This window comes from Epinephelus moara, chromosome 19, assembly GCF_006386435.1.
Source record: "Epinephelus moara isolate mb chromosome 19, YSFRI_EMoa_1.0, whole genome shotgun sequence".
Lineage (NCBI taxonomy): Eukaryota > Metazoa > Chordata > Actinopteri > Perciformes > Serranidae > Epinephelus > Epinephelus moara.
The window spans coordinates 6,891,574-6,909,918 of record NC_065524.1 but is presented as its reverse complement, the minus strand read 5'-3'; the positions used below and the strand labels follow the sequence as shown (position 1 = coordinate 6,909,918).

Genomic DNA, 18,345 nt, shown 5'->3' with positions numbered 1-18,345 from the left:
ACAACAACCTTGCTCTGCTAATGCTTCGTCTGTTGAGGAGGAGAAGGGAGATAGAAGGTCGAAGAAGGGAGATTGAAGACCGTGCTTTGGCATATGGAAACCGGTGAGTGCAACAAGTCCGACTGCTCTATCTCAGCCCGTTGCTATGTGCGCTATATACGTCATCGCACCAGAAGGGCAAGGAAATGAGCATGTGGAATGAACTTAAAGAGGAATGAGCGGTTACATGCACACTAAATTCTTTCATTCGGAATGACAAACGGAATAAACCACCCCCTTTAATCGGATTTAATTTTCCATCGGAATGACCATTTTTCAATTTGAATGACCGTTTACATGACCACTTTTAATCGGAATGGCCTTTCATTCCGAATGAAAGTGGAATTAAACTGTCCATGTAAACATACTGAATGTGACCATAAATGGTTGTCTGTCTATGTGTCAACACTGTGACGGTGTGGCGACATGTCCAGCCCCCCCCACGACCATGTATTAGGACAAGCTGTTATGGAAAATGAATGAATGAATAAAGCTATAAAGGATAAAAACGACTAAAATATGACTAAACTAATAAGCATTTATGTCTACAGGCTGAGACTAAATCTAAAATAGCTGTCAAATTAACACTGCGACCACACTCAGAATAAACATATAGGGCATTTTTCCATTTGACTTACAGCTGACACAGCCTGAGGATGGTATGTGGGGTCACAGTGGTGCAGTCGCAGCAACTTCCCCTGCCACTGTTTGCATTTCTAGCCCAACCCTCTCTGGATGGAAATCATACACACACACAACACAGCTGTGTGTGTGTGGTAGTTTCCACTAAAAGAAACCAAGAGGAACTCAATGTCACTAAACTGTGCAGCAGCTTTAATAGTTGGTTGCATGGATTTCTTGACTTCCTCAGGAGGTGAACATACAGGCCTTTAGCTTTTTAATTGTGTATATATATATATATATATATATATATATATATACACACACACACACACACACACACACATATATATATACACATGGACGTAGCACCTGTGACATCCCTGCATGTCCTTGTTTAGGTATCCACCATGAATTATGTTAAGGTTCAATAATCAATCACAGTCACATCAGTGCCAAAAACACTGAATTATGTTTATACTGTATGTGTGTGTGTGTTTGTGCGTGAGTGTCCTTCTGGTCCAAATGCTTGTGGTATTTGTTAACCATGAGATCATGAGATTATTAAAATAATGGCCTTTTGGCATTCAGATAAATGGAAAAGTTTCATGTTGATTCTGTTAAATCATGACAGGGCTGCTGCAGATAGAGCCACAGCTTGTGCTAGAAGGAGGTTCCTCTGCCACTTTTCATCTTCGTCCTCAGCACTGATGGAGGACTGAGTCTGAAAGCAATGCCATAAATGAAGAGTAGCATTCACACAGCCTCCCTCCCTGATGAAATACAAAGTTGATTTTGCTGTTGATTGACCATGTAGAGCTAACCTCTATGTCAGTATCCCAAATAAACAAAGAACTAAACTGAAGAACCTCTAACCTCCTCAATAAATGTTGTCACATATGTCATTGTTTATTAGATATGGCATACAGAATGCTGCCTGTTTTACACAATCCAAATAAAGTTTCCAAAGAAAACAGCAATAGAGTCTTTGTATTATAACCTATGAAATGTTAATAGATGATATGTCGGCAAACAAATGCCTTCTACATCGAGCAGACACAGAGCACCTCTGCACTGTGGCCTTGAATCTCATTTAGACTTGTTCACACATGCAATACAAACAGCTTTCATGTTTTATTTATACCACAATCTGGCAAGATATCATCTCATCTCAGCACTGACTTTTCATGTCTTAAACTGTCTGGATCTCAATGAGTGTCTGCAGGTCCTGTTACAGGCACAAAACAAACTGTCGAGCTATTACAGTGTACAGGAGGGGGTTGTTTGGACATGACACTCTTATAATGGATTCCAATGACTTTTACAGCAGCAGAAAGCAGAGACACAGTGGTGTATCTGTTCTGAAATCTTCAGACCAATAACGATCTGTGAATGTGCTTGAGCTGTGACAAACAGCTCAACAGGAGAGTAGACTAAAACCAGTCTCAGTTTGCATCTTCCACATGTAAACAAGACTAAGAGCCTCAAGAGTCTATGCTAGTAGCTCTGTGAGTCTTTTATTAAAGCATTACAAAAATGTTAAAACTTTGATACATATCGTCATCTTTAAGATACGCCCTTACTTTGAAATTCCCATGACACATCTGTGTCAACATTTCCATCCAAGCACACCTCTTTACTAAACATTCAGACATTCAGTGCTAGCAGCCTAGCGCCAGGCAAACAATGGCAAGCAGCCAAGAAAAAGACAATGAGGTGGTTTACTGACATTGGGCCTCATGCATGAAACAATATATAAATAATATTTTGTTTTTGTTCGTACTCACAATTTGCTCTTATTTTGTTAGTACCCACTGTTTTCTGGGATTCACTAGAGTTTTCTTATTTTTGCTCTTCTCTTAGGTAAGGGAACATTTTGAGTGGTCAAGTGAACTCTTACCAAAATAAGAGAAGAACTTTGATTTCACAGTCCACAAATTGCTGTCTTACAAGTTTTAAATTTGAGGAACAAAAAGACAAAAAGGATGAATATCATCAAATCTAGATTATTATATTTTAGTGTAATTATAATAATTGGATTATTACATTTCAGGGCTGATGTAATACTACAAGAGTTGGTCCATTGATCCCAGTTACTGTAATTTCAGTTACTGTGAGTCCCTCTGCTGACCACTGCTGGAATGTAACTAAGTACATTTACTCAAGTACTTTTACTTGTTTTTTTTAATTTCACGCCCCCATACCTCTACTCCACTGCACTTCTGAGGGAAATACTTTACTTTTTACTCTACTGCAGTAATTTAATGAAGCTCAGCGTAAGTTCAATTAGGAAGACTTTCTTTATGCTATATCCATTCACAATTCTCTTTCTATCCCACTTCCACCAATCAGCTGATTATGGACGTTCCCTTTCCTAGTTAGCCAATCCAACTTTGCCACGATCTCCTTCAGCCATTCATGTTGCTACTGCCAAACTATAACTCTGTTCTCCTCTCTGCTCCTGTCAGCTGTCATATTAGGCGGAATCATCCCTCCTCCATCCCATTCACCTCCAGTCACCATATCCAGAGCCCAGGACAAGCTCATCAAAACCCCACTCCTCCTCACATCCACATCCTCAGCTCCCTCTTCATCTCATCACTACATTTACCACCACCAGCACCCTGCTGGAATATATGACATCATGATGGGGTCTAATTGCCAAAAAGCATTTACATTTCTCATACTTCTGTGCACATGTTAACATGACTGAAATAATTTTAGTTACCAGTTGCATTACAAATTAGAATCTGTGCACACATACCAAATGATATTGTGTGAGTGCAGCTGGAATTATTAGGTGATTGATTAGAAAATGAATTGGAAACTTTTTCATGCACAATCATCTCATGGTTTCAGATTTCTATATGAGGATTTGTGGCATTTCTCTCATGAGTACTTTTACTTTTAATACTTAAATACATATTCCTGAGTAAGTAAATAAAGGATCAGAATATTTCCTCCACCACTGCTGCTGACACGCAAAATGTTTTGCCATTGCTGGGTAGTTTACCACTACTTACACTCTAATCACATTTACTTTGTTTAAGTTTATTTAATAGTATGTTAATACTATTATTAATGAATGAACAGCACTGTCACACATGATGTGGGAAAGATGTGCCTGGTTTCATTTCAAAAATGTGCTTAGAAATTTTAATCTATAATAAACTTTATACCCTGAAAGAATATTCACTAAGTACCACTGCTTGACAAAAAGACTCAGCATTTACCACTTAGAATATACATTCTTTATTCTCTGGATGGCTTTTAAGATACAATCCTTGATTTAGTGCCCAATAACTGTGAACTGTGTAACGTCAAATGTCAAAGCACCACTGAGTGTTCAGACTTTCAAAACAATCTGACATCACCATCCTCAGACTAAACCTCCTGAAAGGATAACTAAGTATGAGCGCCTTAACATGACGTATAAGAGTATAATTGAATATTTGAACACATGCCAACTGTTGAGTAATCTCCAGCTCTGACTTAAACTGTCTCTTCTTTCCCCTTAGGGCCCAACAGTGCTGCTTCCTATTAGGCCCTTGATTTTTTTTTTCCCCCAGTGTGTGTGTGTGTGTGTGTGTGTGCGCATGTCAGGATCTTGGCAGGCCAGTGGGTTTTCCTGTAGGGGAACTCCCCATCGTCCCCCCCCCCCCTCTCTCTCTATATATATATATATACATATATATATACTGGATGTGTGTTCTCAGTGGGTATGTATCGTACATGGTATCAGATGTGGGGGAAGTATTTATATTCTTCACCTAAGTAAAAGTAGCAATACCACACTGTAAAAAATACTCCATTCCAGGTAAATGCTCTGCATTGTTACTTATCTAAAAGTATTATCAACAAAATATACTTAAAGATATACTGTTGATTTTAAACCAGCTTTGTATCATAACAAAATGTGTAGTATGTGTAATTTAATATGTTGAATTTCTCTCCATCTTGCTAGCACCCAGATCTTCCTGTTTATTTGACAACAAAAATCTGCCAGATGACATTTTTCACATCATTTCATTGTTGGTGTGATTTTGTTGGCACCGTTGAACGGCTGACTCTTGAATGTTAGCAGCTGCTCTTGTGCTTTCTTGTGCTAACTGAGCAGATGTTGGATTGACCAGAGACGGCAGCAATACAAAGGCTGCTAATCCAGCAAAGAGTCGGGATGGTCCGGGATCAGACCCCCAGCGCAGAAAGATTTTTTTGGGGGGATTTTGTCTTTATTAGATAGGACAGGTTTAGCATGAAAGGAGGAGAGAGGGGTTATGACATGCAGCAAAGGGCTTTGGGATGGAACCCGTGGCTGCTACAGCAAGGACACAGCCTTTGTATATGAGGCACCCATTCTACCAGGTGAGCTAATGGGTGCCCCACACTGGCACCAAAAGGATCGAAATCAGGTATTGTTTGACTGGAGATATTTCAATTCTGTTTGGTACTGGTTTATTTCAATTGATACCTTAACAGTTTCCAGTATGAAACCCAGCCCTGTTCACCAGGCTTTCTTGGTATTACTACATACCAGAAGTTGAAGTTACAGTGTTGGAATCACATTTAATTTGACAAACTTGGGGTCTGAGGAAAAACAATTTGGTGTAAAATGCCGTAAGAGCCCTGCAGTACAAACACAGACAGTCTTACCTCTGATTGTGTGCTTGTTTGGACACAGGAACCATGGCAGCAGCAGCAGGTAGAGGAAGTGAACCAGTGACAGGATGTTGTAACGAAACAGACAAGCTGCAAAGATAGAAAGATCAGAGTCAAACAACAGCATGCATGTGCAGATAGAGATTCTAGCAGGTATGACATGTTGGCTGGGGGCCTTCCCTTATATACTCATAAACCTTGGTCTTGAGAGAGACATTTAATTATAAAGCATTTGTGATCATACTATACAACATGATTGGTTCTGAAAACAAATAGGCTACTCCTCATCTATAAAATGCTAAATGATACAGCATGGACTTTATGACACCCAACAACTGACATATGTACTCTATGCAAAGAAACATTTGCTTGTAAAGCACATTAATAAAAACAAATTGCTTCACAATGCAAGTTAACGAAAAAGTAAATATCTACCAAAGCGCAGAAGACACAGTAAAGCATCAATAAAAAATGTCAAAATGTGGGCGCCATTATTCATTTTCTGGACTTTTTTTTCTCAACTATGATTGATTTTCCTGTGTTTGTTGGCAGCTACTGTTGTCCTGTATATGACCTGTATCTGTTGTGATAAACATGGAGTCACCAGCCTCTTCTTTTTCCATGTAAAATACAACCCAATTGGCAAAAAAATGTTGGCATTGTAGGTTTATGCAAACCATGGACAGGTTACATTTTTGCATTATCATGTAGCAAATACATTGAAACTCATTGAAATCAGCGATGGACAGGCAGGCAAAAGTACCCAATCTCAGTCTAATCATCGGCACTATGCATCACACCTGTGCACAACCCTGGTGGTAAAAGCCCCACCTCCTGAGAACTGTAGTTTTTAAGAACTGAATGGAGTACTGTGAGGCATGAAAATGGAGGCCATACTTGTTACACAGTCCTAAAATACAAAAAAGTGATGAAATACAGTGAATACAGAAAAGCATATACAATAACTAAGCACCTTATGTATACTGTAGTTGACATGTGGTTAGGTTTAGGCACAAAAAACACTTGGTCATGGTTAGGAAAAGATCATATTTTGGGTTAAAATACCCTGTTTTAGGACACAAAGCCACCTGACAACACAGCAATGTCTCAGTAAAAAATAACCACTTTCCATGGCACTATCTCCAGTGGAAAAACAGCGACAGGTTGCTACAAAACACCCATGTTTGATGCCTAAAGAGTCACTTGTAATACAGCAACGTGTTGCTAAAACACAACCGAATTCTCTTTCAGTGTCTTGAAGGTTCTGTCCGACAGTATCTTGTACTGTGTATTGTGTATCATGTTGGTTCAGCTTTTCATTGAAACTAGTGTGTTTTTTATGATTGGTTATATTGTGTAAGTCTTATTCTCCTGTTTCCCGTAACCATGACCTTAATCTTTCCCTAACATCAATCAAGTACTTCCTTTGCCAAAATCAGAAAAAATGGCAAAAAAAAATGGCAAATCAGAAAACATTTCTATGAGTGTTTTAAGGGCAGTCATATTGATCGTTTTGAAAGACACTGACAAAGGAACCTGTCTCAAAATTTTCTTAACCTCATACTCAAATTTCTCCTGACCAATCAAATTTAATACCTGACATAAGCAGAACATTAGCAGTGCAGCTGCTTCAGTGCTTTGTCATTGTTTACACAGGATACATTCAGGCACATTATTATATGTAGTTCACTCATGTTTTAGCAGTGCTCAGAACAATTCACGGTCAGTGTAGCTGGGTGTGTAAGATGTGTACCACAACATGAAGTTCTGTAGGTCTGACCAGTGCTTGGCAGCTCTGCGTGCTTTTATAATAATGACCTAAGGGAAACGTGTAATTTAAGACTTTCCTACAGTGCCCCTGAGCATTGTTGAAATAATGTATTTTTGCATTATGGCACTGTCATCATTTCACCTCAGGGCGAGCCAACAGAGAGGGTTTAACTGTCTGACTGATGCAGAGTTCTCCAACAAGGGAAAGTTTTACAGCTGTCTTTCTCCGGCACATATGGCACAACAAGAGGGATTTTATGAGGTGTTGCTGGCTTGGAAGAATTAAGACGATCTGCCAATATTAAAACCTGGAAATAAAGAAAATGTGCAGGCTCATTTCCTCCAGTTAAACACACGCAGTGATAATTATTAACTCACCAAGGGTTAAGGTCTGGATTAATCTCAGCCTGTTGAGATCACAGTTTGAGCATGGAGGTGAGAGGTTTACCATGCAGACTGTTGTCTGGCCCTGAATTCACAGCATCATGTTCAACTTTGAATGGAACACCAGACACACAACTAGAGGACTTCACATGTAAAAACACACACACACACACATACAGGCAAAATCCCAAACATACTGGTAAGAGTGTTAATGTAACAATAGGATATCATGAACTGCTTCAACACAGTAAATGTGATGTGAAGGCCTCCATGTTGTTGCTGCATATATATGATGTACAGCAGCATTGCCCCTGTGCTCACTTCACTGAAGTGACATGGATTTCATGGTTGAATTGACAGCGAGCAAATATTGTTGATAGTAGATGAAATTCAGTCCAGAGCAAGATATCTGAACAGCAACTAGTCTGACTGTCATGTCACTTGCTGTGATATTCAATCTCCCCAGATCTTCCAAGATGTAACTACGTCTATATTCAGCATGTACCTTTCTTTTATTGTTACGCTTGATGTCAACCTCAGCCGGCCTGAAAAGAAAAATAAATAAAAAAGCTTTGAGGAAGGCTGGGGAAGCTGCTCCGTGTGGGTGGAGTCTAATATTTGATCCTACTCCTAATTGCAGACTGCAGTCAGGAGTATAGCTATACACTTTACAATAACCATACTAAAAAATGGAAAATTGTTCATTAAAAAAAGTAACATTAGTTAATAGTTATTTTACTATTAAAAATTAAATGACAATAATGTTTACTGATTATTAGTAAGAAGATATACTTTATTTATAGCTTTCATAACATAGGGGAAATTCTTTGTTTTTTTTCCACTCTGTTGTGACATACGCACAGGCCTTGGACAGGTGCCAGGAGCAGTTGGTAAATCCAGTGCCTTGCTCAAGGGCACCTCAGCAGTGCCCAGGAGACGAACTGGCACCTCTCCAGGTACCAGTCCACACTCTATATTTGGTCGGGATGGGGACTTGAACCGGCAACCTTCCGGTTACCAAACCAAGTCCCTATAGACTGAGCTACTGCCACCCATAATATGTCATTTTAACAATTTATTGTTGCACACATTTATAACAACTTTATATAGCCTACTATATTAAATGGACATATTTGTTAGGTATCCCAAATGATCTGTAAATCTTTAAGAAATAATTGTAAAACATCTAAAATATTACGTTGATAGATTGATGAACCAGATATTTATAACAGTGGTTTACTTGGTTTGTGAACTTCTGTAAACATTATTTGGGTGGCTTTTATACAGTGGCGACTGATGTTTATAATACCGTCTTAAATGGCTCAGTGGTTAATACTGTGCTTGTATCTATAAACATCATTTAAATGGCTGTTGTAAAGTTGCAACAGATGTTTATTATGCATTTTAAATTGATAATAAATGCTTTGTAAAGTATACATACATACATACATTATTATGATTTAAGTGACTTTTATAAGGTTGAAATGTTTATTGTTTTCATGTTTGTTATTTTTGGGCTTTGTCTCCTAGCTAAGAGATGGAAACATAGAGCACTGCCAATCACCCCCTCAGGTTTAGATAAAGTGAAATGTAAACTTTTAAAGTGCTTTAATGGACTTTTAAAGTAAACTGTGCCTCTAAAATACCCTTACCCCTGCATTCCGAATATAACATCAATAATTTATTTGAAAATAAAGTCGTTCTTGCTGACTGTTAACTTGTCTTTATAATCCCATCGTCCTCGTCTCTCACCATGTTTATCTGTGGTGCAGAGCTGCATGTTAACACTGACTTTCTGTTCATAAATGTGTTCAATATGATGAGCAGATGTTCTGCTATCATTGCAATAAACACTGTTTTATAGATGACTGATAAAAGATTAGTAATGCCAAATTAATGTCACTTACAGTCATGCTTAATAAACTGCTTATTCAATAACTTATTATCATAAGCATTAGTTGCAAAACCCAAATAAACAAATGATTAACTGATGACAAGTGTTACAAATATCACGTCCATCTACCTATGTAATCTTTACAGAACAATTTCTTAAAGGGTTTACATGTAATTTCATGATCATTAATAAATACTTAATATAGTATATAATGTTATGCAACAATGAACATTAATAAATACTTAATATAGTATATAATGTTATGCAACAATGAACTGTAAAAAAAAAAAAAAAAACATAAATGATGGCATTACTAATAATTAGTAAACATAATTAATTATCTTTTCATTATTTGTTTACAGTAAAATAACTATTTACTAAACTGTATTAAATTCAATAGACATTTATTTAAATTACCATTTATTAATGACAGTTATTACAAAATGTTATCCACTAGCTTTGTGGGCTGTAATGAACATTGCAGGCCATAGCAGGGCTGTAGACCTTCACTTTTACATTGCTTTCACTAATTCTATTGAACAGTTCAGAACAGATTTAAAAGAAAGGTCAACATCAGTCACAAGCTTATTCTATCCTCTTTTTATCTCCCTCTGTCTTTCTCTCTCTCTGAACTGCTTTATGACAGAGTTATTATATGACTGTACAATAACTGGAACACAGACAAAGACTAAAACACAGCGCTCTGTTATTTCCTCCAATCGCTAAAACATCAAACATATTGTCTTCCTGCCTGTCTGCAGGAATTAGACCACACCAGGGGGAGGCTGTAAAAGTCATGTCTCCTACCCAGCTGCATTTATCATAGTTTCATCCCTTTACCTTTTTGGCTTTGTCTTTCTCTGTTGCACCTTAACAACAAACTGAACAAGTCAAGGACATATGTTTGTCTTGTTGGGTGGTGAGGACTATAAATCAGGGATATGGGAGTCCCTGTACTTTTAACTACTATTAGACAGAAAGCAGTCATTGTTGAGTTTCCACCAGTCTCCTGATGAAGTCATGAATTAAGGCCAAAGGTTGTTCTGGTGTAATCTGTAGGACAACACTGACTAAACAAACCCAGCCCTGAAAAACCACAACTAAAACTGCAGGACACCACAGCTACTGCAGCTCGGCTCTCATGTATACCGTTCCCATTCCTCGCCTGTGACAGAGGTCGCTGACACATCCCTTTCTCTTTGTCTCTCTCTTCAAGAGTTTCCTGTCCCTTACAGTCACAATATTGAATGCAAATACAGCCAGTCACACAGGGTCAACCATGTTACAAAGCCAGGGCAAATCAAACCAAATCTTGACCTCAAGACGCCAATGTCTACTCACAGCAGAGTGTTCTCTTCAGGCATGGCTTCCTCTTTGCCTGTCTAGCTCCACTGATTCGAAACATTTCTAACCTGCCACATAAACTCAAAATAAACATCTGATTTCTTTTGCCAGCTCTCTGGGATTATGGAGTACATACTGCACAGAGTATCTTTCCACTGAGCGGATGTCAGAAAATAAAAAAAAAGAAAAAGAAAAAGGAAAAAGGTTGACCTCCCCTGCTAGTTATCAGCAACGGCTACACCAGGGGTGTCAATCTCATTTTACTTCATGGGCCACACTCCAAAACTACTGCATAATCACCCATAAACATTCTCACCTGCAAATTTGTCCCTTTGTTTTAGTGTGATGACCTACAACTGCATTCTGAAAACGTTCACAATTAATGAACAATCCATTTACAGAACAGATGCTTGGGATGTCTTCAATAAAACAAGTGCAGATTCAACCATATGTCTCAGCTTTTTAGCAATCAGTCAGTCTACTACTCACAGTCATTACATACACATACATCTCCACTCCTGTGTAGTAATGCTGACACCATGACACCACACTAAAATGAAGCCAAAGTGGAAGATTTCCCTGCCATACAAACCATTTACAAATGAAAAGTTGTGGCAAATATGCATCTTTGCATTGCATGGATAGAAACTGTGGTGAACTATGACCAACAGAGTTGCAGCCTTAAGCAAGAGCAAAGAGGTATGTGTAGAGGCAATGCCATGTTTAACCAACCAATATTGTATGAGACTGGCCATGAAATATATAGACTGCTCAGGCTGTTCTTACAAATTTGTCAAATGTTTTCCTACGAAAAACAATGCACCCAAATTTGCACATATCCCATGTATTGTGAGGCTGCGATCATGTGACCAAAAGGCTAACTGCAGTGAACAAGGAAGCAGTCCTGAGTGAACTTTGGGTAAACTTTGTCCTCACAATGTTTCTTTTCCAAAATCTAACTGTAACCGTAACTATACATTAATTATGTAACTGTACATTAAGGACATAAAGTCATTTGTGGGGTGCAAATTTGTAGGATATCATACAAACTGTTCTATTTAACATTTTTAATTGTTGATTTATAGTTATAGAATAAGCATATCAGTTTACAATAAAAGCTATTGACTGTTTTACAAAAAAGGAAACAAAAGACAGAGATGGGTTTGCTTTTTTTGGGGGCATACATGGCAAAAGGCACTGTTTTTAATTTGAACACAGGCATATTGTACTGTACTGTACTGTACTGTACTGTATTATACACATGGTTGGAGAGCCCGCTCTCTCTATGGTTCCCACCTTATGAGCCCCAGTGCAACCACACTGCCTGCATTGTCTATATTTACGCCCTTGCTGCGGGCCGGATGTTTGTTACCCCTCGACAACCAGCTTACAAGTTCTTACATGAATACTGACCAACCTCTTGCATTTATTTACCAAATGAAAACTTTCTGCACTAAAATGTTCAAATTATAGGAGTGTCACCATCATTTTATTCCAATTAGGCTGTTCATTTCTAAACATCACAGCTAATTATTGTAAGTAACACACTGCTTGTTTGAAAGGCTTAATCTAAAGTTGGGTTGTCAAGCAATGAGTCTGAATGAAGTTAATTTTGTTTGACATGAGAAATGAAAAGATTGTTTTTACTTGACAAAGCACTTTCAGAGCTGCAGAAAACAGTCTACAGCTGTTTTTACATAACTGATCTTGATATGTAAAATCTATTAGTGCCCCTTCATCCTACTCTTACCCCAGTACAGCATCAGAGCAGTTTTCTCTTTCTCTTAATCTTCTATTCAACATGAGATTTATTTAGAAAGTAATTCTAATCATGTCATTAGCGTAAAAATGAGACAAATATTGTTTTCAGTTGAACTGCTTTCCAATCAGGAAACAGTGCTGTTGCTGACAGTGTGTTCTGTGGATAAACAGGGCATTGTGACTTTTTTAAACATATTTTTTCAGTGCAGTGAGCACCACAAATAAATCTGTTTACCTAGACTCTGCTGGGGTGGAGACCGTAACCTCAGGGACAGATATTTGGACATCTGGACAAACAAAACCAAAGTGTCTGCACAGATACCACTAGAGGGTAGAGAGAAAAAATGTATATATTTTTAAATTGAGGTAAAATGACCCTTTCAATAAAACGTGTTTATTGTTTGTTTGTTTTAGGTTTGTTCTTCTGCTCATTATTTTCTCATTCTAGTTGTGAAGCCAAAGGCTTTGGTCGTCCTCAGATACCCTGTAAACTACTGCAGCAGCGAACGGTGTTGGCCTTGAGAGGGAGAAAGCATTTCCTCTCTTCCATATGTGACTCATGTGGTTTGTCATCTGACATGGCAGTAGAATGCCAAGTCACTTTAGCTTTTCACGTTACTTGTGTTTATGTTGAAGAATGTGAGCTACTTCACTGCCAGGAAGAGTCAGGCAGCTCACACAGCCCATTGTTCTCCAACACATGGGAAATTAATCACTTTTAGACTATTTAAACAGATCACTGTACAATATCTCAGCCCTCTCCGTATTCATAGACTGCACGAAATAAGGTCTGTTCAACAAATAACTAAATGTAATCTAACAAAATAAAGACGAGAATATGAAGGACAGTAGTTTAAATTAAATGTGGTCTCTTTTCACATGTGTACGTATGTGAAGATTTCAGGGAACATATCCATTTGTCCCCCACAATAAAAACATAAAAGTAGAATAAGACTTTTATTTTGAAAATAAATAAAGACATTTACACCATAAATTGATGCAGAAAAGGTAAAAATTGGTGTAGACAAATTCATCAGAATGCAGTAAATTAAGGATCTTATGCTCAAAATTTTCTGGCAAAGGACCCCTAAACCCATCGTTTCATACATTTTCCCAACACTGTTGAAACGAAACCTATGCCCTTGCATGTGCATTTACAGTAAACTAAACAAGTAAAGAAATGTGAAGCCAGTTGCACTAGAGGAAAGGTCAAGAGTCACAAAGTAGTTGATTATTATTAGGAAATGTTGCCATGTCACACAAATATTGTGAATATCCACACCAAAGGTCATGGAATCGCTGGCCAAGATCTGTGAAATAACTTTCAATTGATTGAAGCTTCTTTATTAACCATTTTTGATAAAATAACAAAGTCATTAAACATTTTTACCAACAAATAAACAAAGATGTCCTGATCATGTTTCTTTGCTCCTAGTCTGACTCACAGAATGCAAACTGCTGGCATAATATGTGGGCCACAGTGCCTGGCGTGAGCAGTGCGTGACAGCTACCTCGCTGCTGCTCGCAGGCAAGCGGTGTTTATCCAGACTGCGCTACTGCAGAGCTGCCTGCTACTATGAGTAATATATTTCCACAATTAAAGGCCGGTACTCCATCGAGCTAGCAACCCATGTTAATTTTTTTTTTTTTCTTTTTTCAGGCATTTAACCATTTTTAATGCCAGGGCTCTCCTCCCCACCAAAACAAGTTCCTTCCTGACATTATTTTGCAAGAAAGCCATTCTGGGCTTGGTGCCACCAAAGAGAACTGTGTTTAAAAAAATACAAACAACCGAGAGCATTCTTTTCCTTTAATGCAGAATTATGATGGGTTCATCCAGACCTTTCTCAAGATCCAAAATCTAGGAGAAATTAAAAACACCAGCAACCAAGATCACGTTTCTCTGACGACATAGCATGTCACTACAGGTTTGTTAGCAGTGTTGTTGCTGCTGAGGAATGACTGTAATAGTGGAACTTTCTACCATGAAAAATCACCAAAAAAAGCTTCTTAACACAACCAGACACGTTCCACAAGGAATATGATCCAAAGTCAAGAAGAAATTAACAACATTAGCAACCAAGCTTATGTTTTCCTGACATAAGCACGCAGCCACATAGGTTAGCAATATACTTGCAGCCGGAGAATGACTGTAAAAGATAATAGCGGCTTTTTCTAGCATGAAAAATCTCCAAAAACAGCCTCGAAACACAACTAGAAAATTTCCAGCAGGAATATGATCCAAAATCCAGGAGAAATTTACATCATTACAGATAACATGTTTCCCTGACATTAGCATGTAGCTTAATTTAGCAGTGTAGGTTACGTAATGTAAACACAGACTTTATATAAAGATGGACTACGTGTCTCCATTTACCCCCACTGTAAAGAATTGCAGTTAAAATATCCCAGATACAGCCACTGCCATCTTGCTCTGTTGACATCATTTGGAGCCAGAGTCTGTACAGTAGTAACCTCCGCGGTATCAAGTTTCCTGCCCATACACCCAACCATACAATCACAAACAGCACCACCGAATGCGACCCCACCAATTGGCTCACACACTTGTCAATCATGTTGTAAAATACCCAATTTATACCATTAAATAACTAATTAAAACCAAACCTATTAGAAAAACGAACATTTGAACTTACAGCAGCATGATAAGAACTATCTAAAATGACAGAAACCATCTTTGGGAAAAATGAATTTGATGTGCACTTTGAGTTTTTTGGCCCATGTCCCATCCGCTAACATGGAGAGGGCGGGCTTTATGATCTACACTGCAACCAGCCACCAGGGGGGCGTCAAGATGTTTCAGCTTCACTTTTGGGGAGCTCTCATGTCCTCCATGTTTACATACAGTCTGTGGTAAACTCTTGTAGTAGTGTACCTGGAGCAGATGACCATATAAAGAAATCTGTCACACAATGACCTCACTCTATAGCCAGAGTAGAAAAAACTGTTGGAAACAGAGTATTCACAACGCTAGAAAGCCTGAAGTTTTTGCCCACAGGGATTACTTCCACACACGTTAATCTCATTCTATAAAACTTTGCCTACATTTAATATGAACATCCTTTATTGTTATAAGACACAAAATATGGAAAAGCATAACAGGTGTAATAGTGAGCTTCTGCTGATAGCAAGTCCAAACTGATATCTATAATCTCTTACAGAATAGGCCTACAGTTCAAAAGCTGATCCTGGATTTTGAAGGCAGACACAATTTCCAGAAAAGACAGCACTTTAGAGCAGTAGTTCCCAACCTCATCATTCATTGTGACCTCAGTGCAGTCATGAGGTGTAGATGTGTTTCGTCTGACTTTTTTAGGCTTAAAGAGCCGAAAATGCCATTAGCCTTCAAAAGAAATCCAGTATTTAATTTTTTTTTAGCAAAGATCCCAAAAAAAAAAAAAATCTTATCTCTTTATATATCTTGTGACCCCACAGGTTTATCTTGGGACTGAAACAGAGGCAAAGAATTTTTTAATCCAAAGCAGCTCTACTCACATTACACTGAAAGCAAACTACCATCTAATTCATTGTTGCTTCCTCTTGATTATTAATTGGCCACTCCATGATTCATGTTGATTTAAAAAAAAAAAAAAACCTGTTAAATTTTATATATTGGACAGACCACATAATTTTTGGACTGCAAGTATGGGATCAGGATTTATATCATCTATACCGAGCCATCAAAAGAATGTCTGGATCAGCCCTGATTCTGATCCTACAGATGGACATCCTTAAAAAAATATGATTCTCAACACTGCACCTTATTGTCTGTAGCTACAGTCTCAGTTCCCACATGCAGGACACGCTGGGTGTCGAGGAGCTCCACCCTGCAGCCCAGTTAATCATCAAACACACCCGAAAAAGATGTCTATGGACAGACGTGATAACACTGTGCAGTGAGCACAGCACCTATCTCTCTACAGCACCCTGCCCTCTCTGTCCTGTTATGTTTCCTCTGCATGTCTAATATTCAGACACTGAGTGTTTTTTTTTGTTCTGCATCTGATGCAACAGCTGTTGGATTTGTTTTTTCACATCTCTCTTTACTGGCAGGCGGTGGTAGGAAATGTCGCAACGCTTCATTCCAGTGCACAGATCTCTAAGTGTTTCTCATCCTCTCAGCACTTTTGCTCTGTTGAGGTCAAATTTTTTTAAAAGGCTCCTTAATAATGCTAGTGCAAATCAGGAAGCGTTTGATTCAATTTCCTGAGCTGTCATTGTGCTCTGCTCTGCACTGCACAAACATGTACATGACATTTTTCAACAAATTCAAGCACTATTACTTTTGATTTTCATTTTAGTAAAAGTGTCATCTGCAAAGGTTAAAGCATGTGTCTAGCTGATATATTATTAATTTTCAGGTCTTAGGCCTTATTGACTTGTATGGCTTGAATACTTCCTAGTGTTGTGACAGAGCTGTTGGTAGAAAGGTCATGTATGCAAAGCTACACTCTCTTATTACTAAATTAATCTGCAGGGGAGTTCAGCTGCAGGAGCACTAAACTACACAGCAGCTGGACAGACTAAGGCTGAAATTACAGCCACAAGACTGGGAGATGGGGTTCAAATCCCACCTGGAGCTGCTGGGAGTCCAGCTCAGGCTATCAGAACAAAGGTAGGATCTGACCAGGATTACATGATTACAGGTAGGGAGGTGTGTCACATGAGAGGGAACCAACATGCCATCTGTTCAGGGAGACTTCATATATAGGTGAAAATGACTGAGTGGAATAACCCGCAACCTGACACTCTTGATATAATATAAGATATGAGGCTAAGATACTGTGGGACTCCACATCAGGACAGATGTCGAGCCAGACACACTGTGAAAATGGACAAGCATTGATATGTATCCAAGTATCCATATGCCAGTCTGATAGCCTTTGTATGAATGAATGAATTGATGATGTGCAGATTGCATTGTCTATGACATCATGTCATGAGTCACAATGTGATTCACTCTTTTCTGCTGTTTTTTCTTGGTGGGTTGAGCCTTTGCTCGCTCCCTGATCTACCTGAAACAGGTGTCCTCTCTGTCCTAACACAGACAGTACAGTCATTCATATTAAGTGTTGTTGAAATCACTGTAAGATAATGTGTTTGCTTCTGTCTGGTTTCTAAGGCTTGTCGTGACAGAAAACTGACAAAGGAATGTCAGCAGTCTTCAGTCGTCATACCCAAAGTCATCACTGTGGAGCCACACAGGGCCAGGAGTTATATCTACACTGTAAAATATTTGACTGTACATTCACAGTAAATTACTGGCTACTAGTTGCATTACTTTCACAGTAAGTTACTGTATGATTTTTATGGTCAATTATTTCCAAATGACAGCTGTATACTGTGATCTCACAGTAATTATGCCGGCATATTACTGTGATTTAGCAGTATGCTCTCATAGAATTACTGTATTTCACTGATATCTCACAGTTAAACTCCATAAGTTACCGTGATTTAGCACTGTACTTCTGTAAAATTACTATATTTACCTGAATGGATTTCACAATAAAATTCTGAACACACTTAAATATCACAGTTGTAGCCTTTAAGGTGATAATAATGTAATTTTTGGGAAATATTACAGTTGCATATCGTACATTTCTGGTTTATCGACTCCTGTTATGAAGCCTCAGCATTTTGGCCATTGCTATCTTGGTATTTTGGAGCCAGAAGTAACCATACAGTGGTGGAAAAAAGTTTTCGGACACCCTTAAAATTTTACACAATCTCAAATATTATCATGAAATATTTGTGGAAAAATCTTTTTTGTGTTTCAAAAGGTGTGGCTGCATTAGACAGATACAAACAAATACAAATTATATTTTTTTGTTTATTGTTTACAAGAAAAACTAACA

At 38.3% G+C, this 18,345-nt stretch overlaps 2 protein-coding genes across 3 annotated transcripts in view; one reads left to right on the top strand and one right to left on the bottom strand.

Moving 5' to 3' along the window:
- Positions 1-18,345, top strand: part of tk2 (thymidine kinase 2) — a 163,037-nt gene that overhangs the window by 80,198 nt on the left and 64,494 nt on the right. The window lies entirely within an intron of this gene.
- The window catches only part of piezo1 (piezo-type mechanosensitive ion channel component 1), a 122,218-nt gene that overhangs the window by 76,261 nt on the left and 27,612 nt on the right, over positions 1-18,345 (bottom strand). For both annotated transcript variants that reach the window (XM_050071116.1, XM_050071117.1), the window contains exon 2: positions 5,314-5,409. In XM_050071116.1, the coding sequence (XP_049927073.1) occupies positions 5,314-5,409 (96 nt within the window). The remainder of the gene's footprint in view (positions 1-5,313; positions 5,410-18,345) is intronic.